Below are 21,600 nucleotides of genomic sequence, written 5' to 3'. Positions count from 1 at the left end.
CTTATACGCGTGAACTTTAGTGATCGATTACTCGATACCTGTACAGAATAAAAATCTTAAAAAATTTGTATTCTCAAATTCGGCACTAAAGAATATGTTGACCAAATTTTATAAAATTCTTATCATTTTGAAATTTTTCATGTATTTGACATGGTTTAGCATGGCAACATTGTATCGTCGCTACCCACCCTCCTTAAGGAGTTTCAGTACAGAAGTCAAAATATTAAGAAATTGATCAAATTTGGTGATAATGTTCTTCAACATCAAGTGCGAAAACTCAAATTTTTTCAAAATTTTCTTCTACTTAGTTATCGAGTAATTACGCATTAAAGCAGATTTCTCATGCCCGGAATGTATACCTATATATATGGAAACGCTATGCTTATACACGTAAACTTTAGTGATCAATTACTCGATAACTGTGTAGAAGAAAAATCTTAAAAAATTTGTGTCGTCAAATTTGGCACTAAAGAATATGTTCACCAAATTTTATAAAATTCTGAACTTTTTGAATTTTTGAATTTTTTTAGCATGGATTAGCATGGCAACATTGTATCGCCTGTACCGAAACTCCTTAATAATCCTGGATGAATCCCATTCGACAATGTTGCCCGTCGCAAAGTTAGTATGTAGAAAAAAAAGCTGTGAATAAAAAGAAAGACGTGTGTGCACGAGTGCAATACAGTGTTGAATCTAGTCGCGTTGTGTTCTGGAGTGGAGGAGAGAAATTATGGCAGTCAGTCAAGGTGCAACTCGAGCGCGCTCGAAGGTTGAAGCTCTTGTTTGAGGTCGTGATCGCGATCTCTCTCTGCCTCTTTCTCTTTCTCTTTTTCTCTGTTGCTCCCGCGCGCTGCTCGCTTGCTCGCGAGCGGCTGAGAGAGCGAAACGGGAGAGCGCGCTGTACGGCGGAGCGGCAGTAGTAACGGCGACGATCCACGGACAGACAGACGGGACAGAACAAAACGGATGAATCGCGCGCGTTGAGAGATTGCGCGTATGCGCGCTCGGCTCCACGTCTCGCATCCGAGTTTTCTTCGGGACTTTTTCCCACTTTTTTCACTCGCCAGCCGCTCCAATGTCTCGCTCCAGCGTCGAACAAGAGAACATCGCCGACTTCCGGGGATGAGACGCGATGAGCAAAGTTGTCGATGTCTTCAGTCCTTCATCCGTTTCAATCTCGATAATTACAAATTGCCAATTAACATTCGTCGAATTTCGATCAGAACGTTGCTCAAATTACAAGCTTCCCTGCGAATAATCCATTTGTTTTCGATCCGTCTAGCTCTCGACGGAGGTGCGCCCCGCTCTCCCGGATGAAAATCCACTTTTGTCTCCGCTCCACTTCCGGTGCACCCCTCTCCGTTTGCGAGTATCGACGATTTTCATTTGATTTTATAGGGAGATATAAAATTGAGATTGTACGGAAGCGTAAATGTATCGGGCCTCCTTTCCTGACGATCTTTCCGGCCGGAAACATTTTCGTGAAACTTTGAAATCGATGACGAATCGGATGAGCAAGAAATTTGAGCGGACTGTCGCTGAGGATCGTCCCCGAGTTTCAAAATACCCATGAATTTAAATGCCCCATGCAAACTCAGAAGCAACTTTTTGATTGGCACGAATCAATGCCCATTGCGGATAAGAGAAGGGGAAAGAAAGAGAGAACGAATATTGGGAGGAACGGAGAAACTAGAGATGTTAATCTCTCGCCTTGCTCGGGGCAATCTCACCAAGGCCCTTCTTCGCTATCCTCAAGCCCCCCGCTCCTCATCCTCGACAAAGTTCCCTCTCCTCGCGACTCTTCGTGGCACACGCATGACTCAACTTTATTATTATTGTTTTGTTTTAACGAACACACACGAAGTATCCACGGATGCGAGCGACGAAGCGATCGGAAAAGGCTTTTCCGTGCTTTTTCTTCGGCGGTCCTCCTCGCCCCGCCGCGTAACGGGGATGACAATTAATGGAAATGGATCGTTATTCGCTGGGGCGTGATTCACACGCGCGAATAATTCACAACGCGCTCGTTTCCACTCTTGTTGAGCCAGCGACAAAAAATCCTTCGGATTTCAAGTTTCCGCAGTTTTTTCCATCGATTCATATTGAAATACGTAAATTGAGAGAACGAGACCGAGATTCTGCGAGAGCCCGCGGCCTTTCCTCCCGGAACTTAGCATATATGTGCGCTCTCAGCTCCGCCGAAGTGCGCGAGGCCCGATAATAGTTCGTCCGCATCTCTGCGACGTACGTCAACGGTGCTCCAAATCGTTCGATGTTTTCGCCGTCTTTTTCTCATTCTCCCCGATCGCATGGAAACCTCCGCGTACTGGACTTTCCAATCGAGAGAATATCAACACTCGTCACAGTTTTTATTGAAGCGTACCGCAAAGTCTGTCGTTCGAAATCGGGAGTCGCGAGTGCGCCTATTAACCATCGCAGGAAGCCAATGAAAAATCCTTTTTATCTCGGTTCGACGATCCTTTTTAAATCTTCAAACATCCAATTAAACGGCTCGCTTCTTCATTAACGCTCGAACAAACTCTCCACCGTTTTTCAAAGCTGAAGAATAAACAAAAAATTCACTCGTCTTACGAGTACGGGATCGCAGGGGCTCGCGATCGTTTTCGCATGCAATTGCCCATGGATAAATGTAAATTGTATCGAAGTGCGTGTGTAACGTACTGCTACTTCGGTGTCTCTTCGCGTGTACGACTAGGAAGTGCAAATCACGAGCTCGAACATACTATTCCCGGCAAACTCAACATTCTCACCTCGTCAGGGACGTTTTAAAGTTTATTTTCAACGCTGCTGCTCTCGCACACTCGCGCACACGCTTCGCGACATAAACGGCTCCGAGCTCGCAGAGCATTTCAAAACAACAGCAGTTTCTCTCTCTCTCTCTCTCTCTCTCTCTTGATTTTTGAATCTCTCGCTTCACCCTTTTTTCTTTAACGCTCCTTCTCATTTGTAATTCGTCTTTGAGCACATAGGAGGAGCGGTGAGCACGTTGGTGGGGTGGGGGGTGAATCAAAACGCGGTTACCTCCGCAATAGATTTATCTTTGAACGTTGATTTTGGCGCGTTTCACTGCTGCGCTTCCATTTTCATCACGCGATGAGTACCATTCCTGTGAATATAAAAGCAAAATTAGTGCGTGTGCAAAACAATATTTCGTTTTTTTCCACCCTCCGCAGTTGCAAATTTATGAAAAAATCGTTTTTTCCTCATTTTTCTCGTGAAATCTGACAATTTTAGTGAAAAATGGCAATTTTTATCGATGGGGAAGGAATAGAAAGGAAGAAAGCCTCCCCCGAAAAATCTCTTTCCATAGTCGTCTGTTGGCTTAGCTGTAAAATAATTTGCCGAGAGAAAACTGTGGAATTCGAACGTTCCACAGCAGAAATTTGCACCGGTTATCGAACGAAGATGCACTTAAGATTTCCATGCACGAGCATTATAAATGCGGGAAGTAAGAGTTGTAATTTAATAGGAATAAACGGGCAGAGAAATAAGAGAGAGAGAGAGAGAGGGGAACGAAAAAACTGGGGAAAAGTCGGTGTACTCGGTTGCGCAATTCTCGTTGTGAGAATTTTCATCCGCGGCGTGCACAAATGCAGCGAGCGTCGTCGCGGTCTCTTACCTGTATATACTTGCACTTTTCTCCTCTCGATCTCTCGGGCTAATCCGTTTCACTTTCACCTTCTCGCCGTCGACGATTCGTCGATCCCAGATCGGTAATCAATGCTCGACGACGTGTGGGGTAATCCACTAATGATTATCCATTTTCATAAACTTTCGCATATATGCGCGAATGCAAATTATGGGATTTTCGGTTTAACGAGCCTCCGTAGCCTCAACCGAATCACTGCAATTTTTCTTTCCATTCAAATTTCAATCAATTTCCGATTTCATTTCAACGTTGAAAAATATGCGCGTATTGATCCGAGTGAGCAATAAACGACAATAAAATCCTCCAATTACTATTTTCAATAACCATGAACATATTTCACAATTCTATCTTCAAATAAAATGATTAACATAACGTAAAAATCGAATAATCCTTCGATTACCGAAATTGCACGGAGAGAATGAAATTTGAAAAATTTACCGCGGAGTTTATTTAATAAATTTTGACGTCACGGTGAATTTTAGAGCGCTGCACTGTACAACTTTCCGTACGAATGTTTGTGCCAGGAAGCGACTGTACTGGGGACATCTCGTTGCTATATATCGGCCCATTTCCCCATCGTTTTTATGCGCTCAGCCCTCCGTTGAAGTGTGTAAATCACCGATTCAGTGTGCTACGAAATTCGGAAACGAGTGATCGATAGCTGCGTTAGGGCAGAAGCATTTAACCGCGATGCACCTTAAAATTGGCTAAAAGTTTTGTAAATTTTAGCCTGCGTACCATAAATTTCACTGACTCCAATATTTACAACAATAAAATTGAAAATTCCCCGAAATATTGAAAAATTTAAGAGTGCGTTACTGGAAGAAATATTTTTCTCGTTAACTTAATAAGTTAAATACGATTGATCAACGGTGCAAACACGCTTCTCCATAATAGTTTATCGATAAAATTACTATTGCTTGTATATTTGTATGTACATATACGTACGAATGTGGCCCTCGTTCGATTTTTTGAGCACGTCGCAACGTTGACGAGATCTCGAGCGTGGCCGAGAGGGTTCCGGCCTCGGGACACACACGTTTTCTATAAGATCGTTCATTATTATACGCCTCCAAGGCACTCTTGGTGCTGTGCTCGTCGGCCCTGAATTGTGCTCGAAGCAAGAGTTCGAATGAGCGAGTGAGACAAGCGAATGAGATAAAATACACGGTCAATATGTGTGTGTGTGTGTATTCGAAACGTTGAGATTTTCCTATTATTATAATTGCTCGTTATAATTGCGGCTAGAATTCAGCCAATTATCTTCCTCGTTATTGTTATTTGTGTACGACGATCGTTTGTTTTTACAATAATCAATCAAGTCAAGTACACAATTATTCGTGCTGAGAAGAAGTTTTGTCGAGAAAGAAAAACAAAAAAAAAAAAAAAACAAGAAACATTAAAAAGTATTCGAGCTCAAATAATGATTCGCCTTTGACGAAAGAATCGTTTGTGTGTTTGAATACGGAGAGGTAAATCGTCGTCATTTGAAATGCACAATAAACATGTTGCTCAAAGAGGAAACTTACGACGCCGGAAAGCACACGTTGCCGGAAAGTGTACGTTTTTTTCCGGTTGACCGTTACTTTAGATCATTTTTCGTCGCATCCATTATTGACGATAAGTATTCACCCCCTCGCGGGAGAGCCGCGGGAGCGAAAAATATATTTCGTATATACACGTAGCGGTTACGAAAAGACGCCACGTACAATAGCTGAAAAAATGCTTGGGGGATAGAAAAGAGAAGAGAAAAAAAAAGTGCGCTAGGTGCATCGACCTAAGTTGCGTTGCGAGCCGTTTCTGTGCTCGTTCGCGCGGCGTCTCGAGAGAGAGAGAGAGAGAGAGAAAGAGAGAGAGAGAAAGAGCCAGGCTGAGAGAAAGGGGAGAGAGCGAAGCAACGAAACGTACCGTCGTCGTCCAAGCACCTAACCTACGCTAGCCAAGTCACAAGTTACCACTGCCCGAACCTTTTTCTCTCGCCAAACTTTGCATCAACGCTTATAGCCTTAAGCACAAATCATCGAACGTCGATCCCCACCTTTTCGCATCAAAGTTCGACTGAATCAAGGAAAAATAACAATTTATAACAAAAAACAAATTCACACCTAGTTTCACGCTCCGTTTCGTATTTATTCGAGTTGAAAATGTCACGAGTATAAATAAAGCCTAATTTTGATGAAACTATCGTTTAAAATGCTTTTTTCTGCTCTGTATTTTTGCACATTCCCGAACGAACCTCTAGAAAATTCGTAAGAAACAAAAAGAGAAGAAAAAAGTTCTAGCTTTACAAGTTTTGCTATTTCTTTCAACTCCCCCCCCCCCCCCCCCTCTCCCCCTCCGCACTCTCTCTCTTTCTTTTTGTGTTTAGTCGAAGGCTTTGAACACCTAAGGTTATGGTTCTAGGAGTGCATTAACCCCCCGCTGATGATGTTCTCTCCCTCTCACGTTTTGCCGTCGCAGTGTGCTAGAGACCAACAAAGAGAGCGAGAGAGAGAGAGAGAGAGTGAGAGAGTAGAAGTGGAAAGAGTGAGTGAGCCCTCCGGGGTAAATAAAACGAAAAAGAAAAAAAAAAGAAGGGAGAAAAAACATCCTAAGTATAGAGTCATGGGGACGCAACGAATGTTAGCCTTTTCTCTTGGCTTCGACGTTTTCGCATTTTTGTTCTCTTTCTTGGGTAGAGCGTGTAATCGCATCAGTTCGTACGAGCGCGAAAGGACGCGCGAGGTTAGAACGAGTGATAAAATACACTAGTGAGCCCGTTGCATAAAAAAAAGGTAACGGATTAACAAAAAGCTGGGGGAAGGAACGCGGAGGAGCGAGAGGAAGAAAAAAGATTGTTGAAGACGAGAAAAATGGCGCAGGATTAGGAAAAAAACGTGTCTTGAAGTGGAGCGACGGGAATGGAAGATTGGCACGAAAAAAAATGAATAAATAAAAATATCGGAAGACTCAAAGAGATGAGAATAGCGGAAGAAAATTATCTCAGATGAGAGGGAGAACGGAGGAAACAAAAACAACGAGAAAAGCAGGCAAATGGAGAGACAACAACGGGAAAAAATATGACGACGCAACGAAACGAGGGCGACTCGACTTTCGTCGTGGAATATCGTGGAACGACAAGAATGCAAGAAATATTAAGGAAGAAAAAACAAGGATGTTACGGAAAAACACGAAATAAGGAAAAAAATAGTAAAAGAAAGAAGCAGCGGATCGTAGCGAAAACGAAAAGAAATTCGAACGATTCGAAACAACTTTAAACACTATGAAGGAAAAAAAAACACTCGGCACCGAAGGAGAGGAAAAGGAATGAAAAATCGCTGAAAAAGACGCGGCAAAATCGTCCGAGAGAGAGGGACAGCGCCATGAAATTACCGCAAAGCTCGATTTCTGTATACAAATATAATAATAATAATAAAACAAACAAAAAAAGAGTTGATCGAGCGGCTCGTCGCAGGCTCAACACGGTGGCTAGACTTTCTCCGGAGAGCGAAAGTGAGAGGGAGCCCCTTAAGACCTCGCATACACTCACTATTCTCGCCCTGGCTTTGCCCCTCTCGCTCCTCCCGGCGTCGTCGCACCTTGCCATTTCGTATACTCCTCTCTTCCCTTCTCCGCATCCTCGCCGCCCCCCCCCCCCCCCCCCCGTACCCCTCTTTGATCTTGCCCTCCTCGCGCTCGCGATTCTCATTGCATTCGGCTTGCTTTCACCGCGTGTGCCCGCTCTTACCCTCCCCCGCTCTGCGCCCACCGCCTCCTCTCTTGCTCCGTATGCGCGCGGGCGAATACGCGTTCACGGAACACAAGACGATGCACTTTCGGTGCATCGAACCGCCCGCGGTTCGCAGATATAGAAAAATTTCTTCTCCGATCTTCGGCCGCGCGAGGCCCAAATTTAATTAGGCCCAATTCTTGTCCCCGAAATGAGCGACAAAAAATCGCCTTCGCAGGCTCAACATTTTTGCCGATTTCCCGGAATTCGCTCAATTTTCTCCTCGTCGTCATTGAAACGAATGAACGAATGTCGCAGTAACTCGAATCCACTGGAAAACCAGCGCCGATCCACCTTCAGTGGAATCCGAACTCCGACGATCAACTTTGGGCCTGGAATAACTTTGTGTGCACGTTTCTGTTGCACTGCTGAAAACAAAATTCGATATTCGATATTCGATATTCGAAAATTTTTAAGTTGTAACATCGGATTGGAGAAAAATGAGTAATTCGGAATTCTTATTTCCGATAGACTGTTTAACGGATTACGTATTTAACCGAATATTTCTTCTTTGAATTCGTTTTTACTCGAAAATATATATTTCAATAGTTTTCATTTCCAATGGAATTTTAACAGACCACACGAATGTCAAATGTTCATATTTCCGAAGGGAAAAATCGAAAGTGAATTTTTCGAGCCTAAAAAATAAAAAAAATATGCAGAAAAGCGATATGGCTCGAAAAAGCGAAAATCAAAATGGCGATGTTTGGAAACGGAGATCACCAGTGTCTGAGTAAGTGAGTGAGTGGGACGCGTGTATTTTGAGCTCCGCTGCATTTCTCTATTTTGATCGGTCGACTTTTTCATGTTTCATGACGCTGAAGTTTCCAACGTTGGAGTCCAACGAAATGGTCTAAAAAACTCTCAAATAATTTCAGTAAATCTCCAATTTTGTTCCCTGCCGAATTTCCAATTCGTCATATTTCAAGCCACATCAATAATTCGTGAAATAAAAAAATAATGAATTATAAATCTTTTTTTCGTTCATTTCGTTGAACTCCAACGTTGCAAACTTCAGCGTCGTCATGTTTCGCCATTTTGACCGTTCGACTTTTTGGTGTTTTAATATTTCAGTAATATCTAGTATTTCGTCATTATATTTTCGAAATTATGAATATTCCTAGTACTGCTGATTGTAGTAATTTATTAATCGAAAAAGTGATAGTAGAATTTTCGGAAAAACGATATTTTATTGCTCGTTCTACGGACGATTGTTACATATTCCATTTTCCATGTAAACGTGCTTCGAACCTTGAAGTTGCAGCTTTATTTATTTTCCGCATTCAAAGCTCTAGTCGAATTGATTTGTCTCCATATTATCATTCCAAGTTAGTCATTCCAACATTTTATCCCCACCCGAAAAATTCTTCAACGACTTTTTATTGCAACGACTTAAAACCTCCAAAAATCGTGAAATCCTCAACGAAATCTTTGAGAATGCCTGAAAAATTCACGCCAATCGGATTAAAATATCTTTGAAACGTAAATTCATTGAAAAAAATTGACGCCGCAGTTCGAGGCTTTTAACTCGTGCAGCTTTACTTTCGAATGTGCGGAGGCTTGCATCCGAGAAGCCGGACTCGTACACGATTCATATATAGCGACGTACGTAATACTCTGGCGCGCGCGAGCAGTAGATAAAGTCGTTGTTGGGCCGGACAAGACTTAACTTCGCTAATAAACTCACGCGTGCTTGTAAAAACAGCGGGACGCGCTTGCTTTTTTCGTTCGTTCCGACACTTTAGAGGTACAACACGTGCCTCTCAACAAACACACGGCGATAAGGTTATTATTCCGTCCTCCGAGATTAAGCACCACGATCGTGTGCGTCTGCGTGCACAATACACATTCGTCACGTTACGAGCCTCGTTTTTGTGGCTGTCATTTGCGCCACGCAGGCCGAGTGATGAATGATTTTTACACTTTTCGATCGCCTTCGAAATAATAAATACGTTCGAGTAAAGCTCGTGATTGTTGTCGAGATAATTACCTTTCCATGAGTTATCGTCGAGAATAGATTTTCCCCTTGAAATATTATCCGCTATTTTCCGATCTAACGGCTCGTTTATTTTGTCAAAACATTCGAATTTTTTCGTCTCCGAGTTGGCTTGCCTGGGATCGGGACAATAATTAATCTCGATAAATTCATTTTGCTAGGAAAGAAATATTTTTTCAGTGCTGGCACTCGAGGAGCTTTGCCACGAAGCTCGGCGTCTTGCACGATCGATGTGAAAAACGTTTGAAAAATCTTCCGTCTCGAATGTCACGTGAGCAATCGCGTTATCGCACGAAGCGCGATTTTTCTCTTTTGCCTCGAATATACTCGTCGATTTTCTACACACTTTATGTTTGTTCAATCGTTGACCTTGCCGATCTCGTAAGGATCTTCGAATGCGCGGTGTAACGCAGATTAGAGAAGCAAAGAATTTTCTTTCCCGGGTAGATGGGAATCGACCTTGCGGCCTACCGGTTAGAGTCCGAGAGTTCGCGCGTTTGCACACAACTTTTTTCTCTCTTTATTCTTCTTCTTTTTATTCGGTGTTTTGATTTTTTATCCTGTGTTTTTCTTCTGGCCTTCCTTCAAGGTATTCCCTCCCGCGAGTGTGTTCGCCTCATTATTCCATCGTAATTGTTGGGCTCGCAGACACCGGGGCTGCTGGAAATACTTCAACATTTTGTATCGTCCCACCGCGCGGCCGGAATAATTGATAAATCACACATCCCACGAAATCATGCTCGCGCGCTCGTTGTTTGCGTTAGAAGACTCGCGCCTGTGCAACGGTTGTTGAGTGTGTGTTGCTTTATTTTTGTCGCCGCGTTGCCAAGCTTACGCACGCCTCATTCTCCCGTGAATCCTCCACAAGCTGCGGTGAATCGCTTAAAACAAGTGCTTCGCACGAGACGATTTGACGATGCTGTGAAATGTACAATTATAAACGGCTCATCTCGGAAGCAACTCGCACCGCCCAAGGTCAGACGAGATCTGCCTAGTGGAGCACACGATTGCATTTTTCCTTCGCGCATTCAAACGGTTTTATCGAATTTCATCAGAATTTTTTATCGCGAGCTCTTCCTCGCTTTCACGGACTCAGATTTGACGGTTTTCTGACCTTTCGACTTTTTATTCGAAGTCGATAAACGTTTGGAAAGGAGAAAAAGAAAAAACGTCAAAATAAAAGTGAGCGCGATCCGTACGAGATAATCTGGCTGGCAAGTGTGCTCGCATGAACGACGAAATGGAGTAAAAAAACATTTGTAATTGGCCAGTTTTTTATTTCACGAAGTATCGATATTCGGGTTGAAAAACTACGAATTGCGAATTCGGCGCGGCGAACGAAATTGAAGAATTACTGCAATTATTGGAGGGTTTTTTTTTACCCCATTTCCTGGGCGAGCCAGTACCTCGATGGGTGATCGCGCGGCTTCGATCGACTCGAGTATCGAGTGCTCAATGAAAGTTCGTTTCTTTGAGATCCCGGAGGCGACGATCGACTCAAACTTCGTGGCATCGGAGCTGCTCGTCTCGCGGGGGCTTTGGCGAAACGCCAGTTCAACGTTCGATATGAAAATTATTGTTTTTACAATGAAATATTATTATGCAAAACTTGAATTTCGTCAAAAACTATGTATTTTGCAATATTTACAGTTGGCACGTTACTATTTTAATATACGATTCATGCATTGACGATAAAAATAATAAATAAAATAAAGCGTCACGTATTCATCCGTTTCGTTACGGAAGAAATTTCAATGGAAAATAAAACACGAAAAATGCGGATTTTTCTCATAACGTGACAATTTCGTTCAATTAATTTTCATTCGTCACGAGCGAATATAAGCCGATCTTATATAGTTTACAAAAATATAAAAAATGCACAATTAAGTGCTCGTTGAAATCGTGAAGGCAAGAGGAAGGAAAAACAATAAAAAAAAAAAAATAGTTCGCAAACTCAGACAAAATTCTGTGATTTTGGTTCGAACTTTTTTTTTCGTGGCTCAATTGATTTTGACAATGATTGCGATTTGCTCTCCTCGAAGCAGCATTTGCGGTACGTGCCTTTCCAAGGTTTCTTCCTTTCCGTTGGAATCCTTAACGATGACCTTCGGAACGTCTTCATCCCTCACCTCGAATTTCACCACCTCCGGAAGACCTGCGTGACACAAATGCCATTTTTTTTTTTTTCTTTCATGTTTTCACCAATCACCCTCGATCGCTTCGCAATAGAGGGAAATAGCAGCTTATTATTTTCCCTTCGGATCAATGACATAATAAATGCTTAATATATGAACTCTGACGAACCCCGCTAATCGCTCTCGGGGGGGGGGAAGTAAATATTTGTGCTCAAATTTATTAAGGAAGCTCGCTCAAAGCTTTTCGTTGGAAATAGACGAGATTGAGAATCCATTTTTCCATACCCGACGCAACGTCCCGGCTCTCGAAATATCACGACGCTGAAGTTTCCAACGTTGGAGTCCAACGAAATGAACGAAAGAAACGTTTTTAATTCACCAATTTTTTATTTCACGGTGCAGCTTGAAAAACTACGAATCGCAAATTTGGCAGGGAACAAAATAGGAGAATTACTGGAATTATTTAAGAGTTTTTTTCGATCATTTCGTTGGACTCCAACGTTGGAAACTTCAGCGTCATGAAATATCGGAATGTTTTATAAACAAAAACAAAGAATCTAAATCCGTCACAAAATAGCTTCCTTTGCCATAATTTCCCAACTTCCGTATAACCATTCCTTTACTTATCAAAAGCTCATTAAACTTCAAGTTCGATCGAAAAACAGCATTGGACTTTCGACCTCTTTTTTCAAAGCTGAAGCAACGTTCTCGGGCTCGAAAAACATTAGTGTTTTTCAATCAAATGAGAAGGAATCGAGGCACACCGAGTTACAAAATGGTTGTAAAAAGTGAGGAAATTTTTGTCAGCATTTTGGAGACTGTTGCACCAGCGCCTAGCTTCTAACTCGATCGAGTTTCCTTCCATCTCGTTCGGTCGGAGGAATCGGAAGCAAGCTCGCAAGCCCGAGTGACGGAATAACGAAAAAATTTGGAAAATTATTCAGGGGGTGGGAATGTTTAACCAGGCTCGATGTTCTTGTTTATGGTTCGGTGGCACGTGTCGAAGATTCTTGAGAGGACGTTGCCTCGCACAAGGGCCCCGGAGAAGGGACAAGGACAAGCGCGGAGGGCGTCGAAGGAGAATAAGGCGGCAAAGGCAACGGATGGACACGTGTACCGGCAACAATCGATCCGTTCAAGCTCTCCGGCGCCCTTCCCTCGACCGCCCGGCTTCAAGGTCGCGTTTCACCCACTACCCCTTCCCCCTTATCCCCGAGCCCCCCCGTCCTCTTTCCTCTCCGTATCAATGACCCCTCAACCCCGGGATCTTCGAAGTACGCCAGTAGGGCAAAACCCTCTCCCTCCCGTGACTTTTCCTTCCGATTTTCTCACGACGAGGAGCAGGCGTCGTCGTTTTTTCCTCGGGCTCCGCACACGCTCCCCAGCCCCTTGCGCGACATCTCCGTTCCTTTCTCCTGTTTCCTCGTCTCCGCTCTTCCTCTGGCGTTTTTTTTTTTTTTATCTGATCTTCATTTCCTCTCATTTATTTTCTCATTCGTTTTTTTCCTGTTTTCCTTATTTCCTCGGTGCCTCATTGATATGTTTCTTAATTCTATTTTACGAATCGCTACTTCGTGCGCTTTCTTTAACATAATAACAAGCGCGACCGCGAACCTTCCGACAAATGGGATTGGGATTGTCAGAGTTTATCGAATTCTTCTCGCACTCTCCTCGTTCATTCGTTCGAACCTTCGTCGATGACGAACGATTTTTCTGACACTCCAAGAAATCGAGCAAACGTCCTTCTCCTCTCCCCGGAAACGCTCTTCCGATGCTCGATTCGAAGGGCCGATCGGTCCTACGAATTCCTCTGAGAATCACTGCTCGACTTCGTCTAGGAATCGCATTTTCTATATTGATCCGAAACGACAATGATATTTTGAGCAACGCTCCATTTTCGTCGGATATTCCGAGAAAATAATCCATCAGGCGCAGCCCTCGATCGGTGCCGGCGGGGCAAGCAATTTTCGTCCTTGCGAAACAAAAGGTGCGAGACGATGAGGACGACGTTTCTTGTCCATTGGGAATAAAGATGACACGAGGAGCGTGAGGTACGAGGACTGAACGGAAAGCTCCGAGGTGTCGAATGAGGAGTCCGTCTCCTCCGCGCGGCGAAACGCTCGTCGAATGGAAACGTGACCGTGCCTCGAGGTCGCTCATAGTTTTCCATCCCGTTTCTCACGAGCTTTCTCTTTCGGTGAGAAAAAAGGAAGGAAAATACGAAACAAAAATAAAGGAACGAATGTAACCCCGAGAATGGAGCAACTCGAGCAAACTGGCCATTAATTCTCCTCGCGATTAACAATAACGAGGAAGGTGTAATGAGAAAAAAATGAATCTCTCCGTATTTTTCATTTGCTCGAAGACTGCGAATGCGAAAAGAGTAAAAAATTCACGCAGCGAATCGGGCACTCGCTCCGAAAATACGAAATTTATTACAGCAACGAAATTGGCTTCCATTTATACGATTTTTTCAGCTCAACTCGAGCGGAGTGAGAATAAAGAGCGCAGTCGCCTCTTTCCCTGTTCACGATTCCTCGCGATTCTTGGGTCAACGTTTTCGCGGTTTATTTTTATCGCCACGGCGATAGCTGCCTAAAAAACAGGTGCGGGGATCGCGAGCGCCAGGGAGAAGGAGAGTTGACGTCGCGTTTGGTGTAGGGATCTCGTAGCTTGGGAAGGAAAAGCAGGAAGGAGAACGAACGATGGCGAGAGAGAGCGCAAAGAAATGGAGACCGAATGGAGGGAAGGAGAGCGAGAGCAGGGGTGTGATATTACGCGAGACACCTTAAGGGCCCCCGCAACGGCCAAGGGGCAAGGACCGACCTTGACTATACGCAGTTGTGCCACGTTCGATCCGAGAGGTCCACGTGCCTTCCCATACCCACACATACATTTTTATACATCGCTGTAGATACACGCATATCCATGTAATTTCCTTCCGCGCTCTCTTTTCTTTCATTCTCCTCGTTTTTTCGTTCGCATGCGTGCCACTATTACACACGCATCCTTGCTCACGAGGCCGATGACGTCGTCCCCTCATTTATCACCACAATTTGTTTGATTCCAACCCAAATACGATCAACAACGTATCCACCGCGAGTGGTTGAGCGTTGTAAGTCAATGCAAAAAATGGAAAAAATGTAAAAAATCGTAACGAATCGCGTCTCAATCCTGCAAAGATCTTCGAAATCATTCGAAATCGTGGATCGAAAGTGCGAGATGGAAATTTCAGCAGCCAGAGATTCTTGCGAACGGTTTCCTTGTTGTTTTTCTCCCGTTGGAGAATCGAGATTTGGAAACTTTTGTTCCAGTTTAAAGTTTCATTTTTCGAGCTTGAAGCGCGAGCTTGTTGGAGGGGAAGAAAAAATTGGAGAAGTTTTGAAGGAAAAAGGAAATAAATGTTTCAACTTGGCGATTTTTGCGTAAAGCAAAAAAGGAAGGCACGAGGATCTTGAAAATGTTATCGATCACAAATTGACACCGCAAGGAGATTATTGTTTTGTTATTAAGGGCTCTACCCTAATTAGAATTTTCAGAAAATCCATTTTTTTTTATTGCATTTTTTTATTATTTTTATTGCATAAGTGTACTTTTGAGAGACGTTTACTCGGCTGTCTGAGCGCGTTAATACGCACCGCCCAGTGCGATCCCCCGCGTACCTGCCTTTGTTTGAACGCATTTTTCTCAAAATTACGTTTCTCGACGGCTCGTTGATCAAATCTCCGAAACTATTCGACCAATCGATGCCAAAATTTTACTTTGTTTTGCAAAAATCGATGAAAAAGACGTGCTTTTTCGTAGTTTTTGGAAAAATTTTTTTTTTGGACCTGTCTTCTCCATTTCTCTCAACGAAAACTGAGTAAAATAAACATAAAAAAAATTTTTGTGTACTTTAAGAGGGTGTTTTTTATTTTTACGCCCAACACTTTTTATATGTTCATATTTCTAATTTATATTGGTCAAAAAAATTCGTGAATATGGTCTTTTTTGGCTGTCTAATTAGAGTGACCCCTTAACCTCGTTGATCGCCGTCGCGATCACGAAGCTCGGTATAATCGCCAGTAAAAACTGTCGATCGTAATGCAACGATGTTTCTGTAAGCAGTTACAATTTTTCGTACCATTATGTTTCGTATCTTTATTTTCATTCAACCGAATAGCTCAATAAAGATAATACTTTGGAAGTAAAACGGTTGCAATAATCGTAAATATGAAAGGAGGGTTCGGGGGTTCCTGCGCGAGGGACTGAGGAAGCGCTGCGAACTACGAGCCAGTCCGATGAACATCCAATTTGCGAATATCTTGCCCGCGACGAAGTTTCAATCGTTCGTGAGTCACGTGAAAAAAGTTCTACCGCTCTATTCCTTCTTTCCCCGAACGTTTTTTCGTTTGTCATGATACACATTCAATCCTACTTTATTCATGGAATATTTCAGACGCGACGGATTCATGGTTCTATGACGAAAATACTTTTGTAGAAACGACGAAAAGAGAGGAGCAAACAAATTGCTTTGTTCCTACCTTAAATAGTTTCTTCTTCCAAATATACTCGATCGGGAAATATCTTTCTTTGCGTAATTAAGGATGTACTGCCGCAAGGGCTGTTTTTAAATAGCACTCTAATTTGTTTATGTCATACAATCCATGGTTTCTTTTCTATGCGTACGAAATTTCAAGACCCCTTAACGACTGTTTGCTCGAAATATTAACAGTCGAAAAATACAGAAATTAACGTGTCGCTTGTGGCCACAATGACTTACTGGCCTCTCTAACCATTTTCTACTCAAGAATATTTACTCTTGAATATATTTATAAATTGAATGTCAAAGATTAAAACCATTATTTATGTGCCAACTGAATTATAAAAAATATTGAGTCAAAGACGACAAATCGTTACAGAATCTTGAAATTTGACAATGGAAGTGACAGTTATACTTTTTAGGGTGATCTCTGATCTAATCTGTCAACTGACTACGTTCAACGTTGCCAAACGTTGCCTTTTCGCAATGTACCATCGACTCATGTGAAAGACTTGGAATGAAATATGTTCTGCAATTAACTCAACTTAAGGCAGGGACTATGCGTAAAAAATCGTTTTTCTTTCCATATAACGAATGAACGCTTCTTGCCAAATTTATGAAAAACGTACACGATAGCAAAACTTCGATTCTCATGATTTTCCAAGGAATTATATGACTCGTGAGAACAAAATGATTTTTTTCGTCTCTCGATACTGACATTATTGCGAAAAGATTGAGCACGATGAACGATCGGGGCGCGATAATGATCGAGCACCGCTTATTTAGCTTGAATTTTAGTGTATACTCAACCCAGAGCTGGTGCTTTCCTCTTGACCTTACGAGTCCACACCTCGAGGCAATCCTGAAGCGCGAGGTTCCAATGCTTGTCAAAAGCAGCGACGTAAGCCTCCACGAATCCTCGCACGCCTCGTGCACTTCTTGTGTAAACCTATAATGGAAAAATCATCGAAATACAAAGATTGATAACTTTCGATCGACCATTATACTGCGACGCACATTGATAGCTTTCATCGCGAGTTTCAATTGTTGGAATAAATATTAAGTAAAATTTGAGGATTTGAGGTGTAAAAGTGACTTTGAATGAGTTTTCCATCGACTGAAATGCAAAAATCATTTTTTTTATTTGTCTTTGGGAAACGTGATTGTTGGCATTGTGTAAAGTTGACGGATCTCTTTATCATTGGGAAATGAGAAAACAAAAATTTCATTCCCTTTTGCAACGAAAGTGGCCTTGTGCAAATTTCCATTTGTTAATGTTTTCATTAATCTCTGTTTGACTTCGTTCGACCCAGTTTTCATTGAATTTATAACATATATTACTTAAATACTCGTTTCGACACGACAAAAGTTCAACAAACAAACCACAAGGATCGTTATTGTTTTCATCCACTTGAAAATATACTCCATGAGGAAGTTGAAAATGTTTCGTCGCATTCGACGAAAGATTTCGTGCTCGTTATACAAAACTACGGATTATTACCAAACAACTGTAATCTTTGATTATCAAACTTTCTCAACGAAACGATATAAAACTCGAAAGTCTTTTCAAATATCAAAATATCTCGTGTTGCATCATTCTGATTCATGTGCACTAAAGTGATGCAAAAAAACGATATTTTTTGTTTTTCTCGGAGCTCTAACGGAAATCACAACGGAGCCACAAATGGCAATTTTTGTCGTCCTTCCAAGAAAGGAGAGATTTTTAAAATTTTTTAGAAAAAACAGAAAAATATAGAAAAGTGGTGGAAGCACTAGCTAAAAAATGTCGGGAAAATTATTTTTTTGCATGACCAAACGCGCACGCTCATCGAATCCAGTCTCGGTCATCAGCCAAACGAATTCGAATGAAAATTTACAAATTTTCGAAGCAACGAGTATCCTCGATTCCGTTAAATTCACAAATTCAAGCTTTTTCAGTAATATGCGAGCCCTTAAAACTGCTCGCACTTTGCGTCCCTGCACAGCCAACGGAATGAGGAACAACGAGTGTTTTCCCATGTGAGCTATTTCCCATGAGAAATCCAATAACTTTCATCGAATTTGAACAATCGAACGTGAGCTTTGAACGAAACACAATAAATCAGTTTCCACCTGATTCGTAATTCGAGAACGTTCGAAGCGTTTCGACGCTATACCAACGCTTAAATCTCCCCCCGTTTTATTATTATCCTAAAAACATTCAGATCCGAGTGCTCGTCGTGCGTCTCGTGTTAATTAGAAAAGTCAATAAAAAAAAGTACGACGGCGCACATGGGGCGCCCTCCTCGCGAGTCGAAAACTCGGTAATTCGCGTCAACGACTTATATGACGCTCAAGTTTCCAACGTTGGAGTCCAACGAAATGGTCTAAAAAAACTCTCAAATAATTTCAGTAAATCTCCAATTTTGTTCCCTCCCGAATTTCCAATTCGTCATATTTCAAGCCACATCAATAATTCGTGAAATAAAAAAATAATGAATTATAAATCTTTTTTTCGTTCATTTCGTTGAACTCCAACGTTGCAAACTTCAGCGTCGTCGACTTATTGCTTAACTGAAAATCATTGTATGCTGCGCTCGCTCTCTCTCTCTCTCTTGCTCGGTGCGGGGTTCGGGATCTGCTTTTCTACAGTTCGAATACGACCAGGGACGAGATAACAGAAGCGTGATACACGCGGAAGTGTAAAGCGACGGGCTGTTTGAGGCAAGGCCCTCGTCAATGTCTCGGCACTGATACTACGAACGCAGACAAACATACACACACACACAAATGACCCGTTGACACATAAATAGGCTTGTGAATATCCGTTAGTGTGCAAGGCTCATGTGGATTGTCACTAAACTATGTGCAGCAGTTGTTGCCTCGGCAAATAGTGCTTGGCCACGAAGCTGCGTGGCGGGAGTGCGGGCAAAAAACGCGCGCCGAGGCCTTCGTTCTGCACTCGCAATCACTCTTGGAAAGAAATGAAAAAGAAGCAAAAGAAGCGCGAGGAAAAAAGGAGGAGGATGAAAAAATGGAGAATCGCGAGGCTCTCCGCGGCCAATATGATCCGTCGCACACGAGCCTATCTCACATCGAGGCAGCGAGGAATTCCACATCTCGCGCACTAACGGTCAATGACGACTACGATGACGCGGGAATGACGAGCGCCAATTGCTCCAACATTCTCTCCTCTCGGAGCTACAACTACGAATCGGTGATTGCCTTAGAATCGAGGAATTCTCGCGAATGGCGAAACGTCTGCGTGCGGTGATTCGTCGCGACGAGAATCCAGGGGTTGCATTTTCCTTTGTGACATTCGTCAGTTTTTCTTTTTATTTTTTTTTAAGTCTCCGACGATTATTCAGAATGGAAGTGCGGACGCGTTTTTATAAGCAAATTCTACTACTTTTACTGTCGCGTTTGATCGACTAACGAAGTCGACGAATCGCGACTATGAAACTCGCCCGCATACTTGCGAGATTCGATATTTATTCAGGGATAACGCAATCACTCGGGCGACACTAGTTCGACTAATTTTTCTTCGTCATCGCGTAATTATTTAATGGGACGCGACCTCCACTCGTTAAGAGCCTTTACAATTCGAGATTTTTTGCTGCCAGGTGAACACCTCGTGGCCGAAGGTTCCACCGCGAGGTCTCCAAAGACGACGAATAAAAATGTTTGATCGACTTTTAATTTTTATTGCTCCATTACTAAGTAAAGAGAATATTACACAAGAATTTTACGACGTCTGTAGATTTCTCTGCGCTGTCATTTTTATTTTCATCGCCTCTCCCATCAATTTTCTAATGTTTTTCCATCGATCTTTTGTTCTCGAATGTAAAGGAAAACAGACTTTTTACAAACGTTCAGGTACGAATGTAGAAGCCCTGAATATGGAGGAGCAAAAAAGCTCGATTCGTAACGAAGTTAAAATTTGTATGAAAAGGTTTGTTTTTCCAATTCTTCCGGTATTGCAGCTTCGAATATCAAACGTGTACGGGTATCCTCGAGTGTTTGATGGCGGCCTTGGATCGAGGATGAAACGGTACGATCAAGGCCGTACGATGAATCAGTTTTATCGCGTATTCCCGCTGCTGCAGCTCTCGCTGTATACTTGTGCGTGTACAATAAACTCGCGCGAGTGTTTCGCCACGCACAAATCCAAGGCGGAAACTGCACGCAACGAATTAACACAGAAACTGCATCGCAGAAAACACGCATTTACGTGTAAACAAATTTTCGCTGCATTTCCTGCTTAAAACTCATTTTATCGTAAAAATAATGCAAAAATTACGTTCGCTGAGAGCACGAAGGTGCGGAATGAAAAAAAAAGAGAGACAAATTTGAGACAAAACGGAAGAAAAAAATCGAGGCAACTCCGAAATTGGAAACAGCGTATTAACCATTCGAAACTGCTTTGGAATTTCTCGCTATTGGAGAATTGACCAGGCGAGAATAACACGAGTCTCGATGCTCGTTAATTGGCACTCGGGGGTTGTTACGATTTAATGGCTTCTCGTAACGGACCCCCAAATGACCATGGAACTGGAAAGAGACTTTGAGAAAAGAAAATCAAAGAATCATAAATTCTTAGTCCATTATTATCGTTGTTGTTATCCGGACGTATGCCCGTAGGTGAAATACGTCGACGAAGGTTGCTTCGGATAAAAAACGACGACAACAATTGCAATTATCATGCAAACGCGTTATGCGCATTTATGCGTAGAAATCTCGAGAGTTTTTCGTCCTTTCAAAGCACCGCATTCGCAACGGCGCGCTGTTCACGGGAGGAAAGGTGGAAGCACGAAAAAACAAACGACAATCCGGAAGTTACAGTTACGCTTCGGCCTTCTGCGGATGGAATTTCTTCTTTATCTCCATAAATCGCCCATCAAACGGAAATACTACAAAGCGACGCAATTCTTTTTTATCCTCGAAAAATAAAAGGACCTGCTCGAGGATCAATTTCGTCGGATCGCTTCGACGTTCAAAAGATCGATCCCCTCGCCTCAATATGTACGCGTATTCGCGGCTGTTCGACCGTTTCATCGAGACTCTAATTCGGAAAACTCTACCAAAATTTTTCTCAAATTTTCATAGACATTTTTTACGTTTCTTCAGATCCAATTATCATTTGCGTCGCAAGAGTTCCTCCTTTAAGGTGTCCTTGAGACTCGTTCGAAAGTGTGTAAACTATTTGCTCACGAAATTTTAACGGGTTCGACCATACCGTTTATGAGAAAACTGATTTAGTTCTTCACATCGGATCTTATGGAAAAGCGTAAAGAAACGGTAAAGAAACATGGAAAAACTACTGTTAAAAAAGCCACTTTCTGATGAAACGAAGTTGATGAATCAACTGTCAACTGTTTATCTGTAATGTGCAAAAGAAAATGAGTAAACGAAATTTGTCTCTCTCTCTCTCTCTTCTGGCGGATACAGCTTCAAACGCGGCAACGTCGCATCGATCAACGCACTCTCGTTTAGCTGTATATAAACAGTGCGATTTAAAGCTTGCTCTCG

The 21,600-nt window shown here is 42.5% G+C and overlaps 2 protein-coding genes across 6 annotated transcripts in view; one reads left to right on the top strand and one right to left on the bottom strand.

The window, feature by feature from the left end:
- The window catches only part of Eip74EF (Ecdysone-induced protein E74), a 180,610-nt gene that overhangs the window by 36,101 nt on the left and 122,909 nt on the right, over positions 1 to 21,600 (top strand). The window lies entirely within an intron of this gene.
- Positions 11,045 to 21,600, bottom strand: part of Lsm11 (U6 snRNA-associated Sm-like protein LSm11) — a 118,699-nt gene continuing 108,143 nt past the window's right edge. For both annotated transcript variants that reach the window (XM_043418724.1, XM_043418726.1), the window contains 2 exons: positions 16,903 to 17,041; positions 11,045 to 11,590 (listed from right to left, as the gene is read on the bottom strand). In XM_043418724.1, the coding sequence (XP_043274659.1) occupies positions 11,436 to 11,590; positions 16,903 to 17,041 (294 nt within the window). In that variant the 3' untranslated portion in view covers positions 11,045 to 11,435. The remainder of the gene's footprint in view (positions 11,591 to 16,902; positions 17,042 to 21,600) is intronic.

The sequence above is a fragment of the Venturia canescens genome, chromosome 5 (assembly GCF_019457755.1).
Source record: "Venturia canescens isolate UGA chromosome 5, ASM1945775v1, whole genome shotgun sequence".
Taxonomy (NCBI): domain Eukaryota; kingdom Metazoa; phylum Arthropoda; class Insecta; order Hymenoptera; family Ichneumonidae; genus Venturia; species Venturia canescens.
This window is presented reverse-complemented; position numbering and strand designations above follow the sequence as displayed.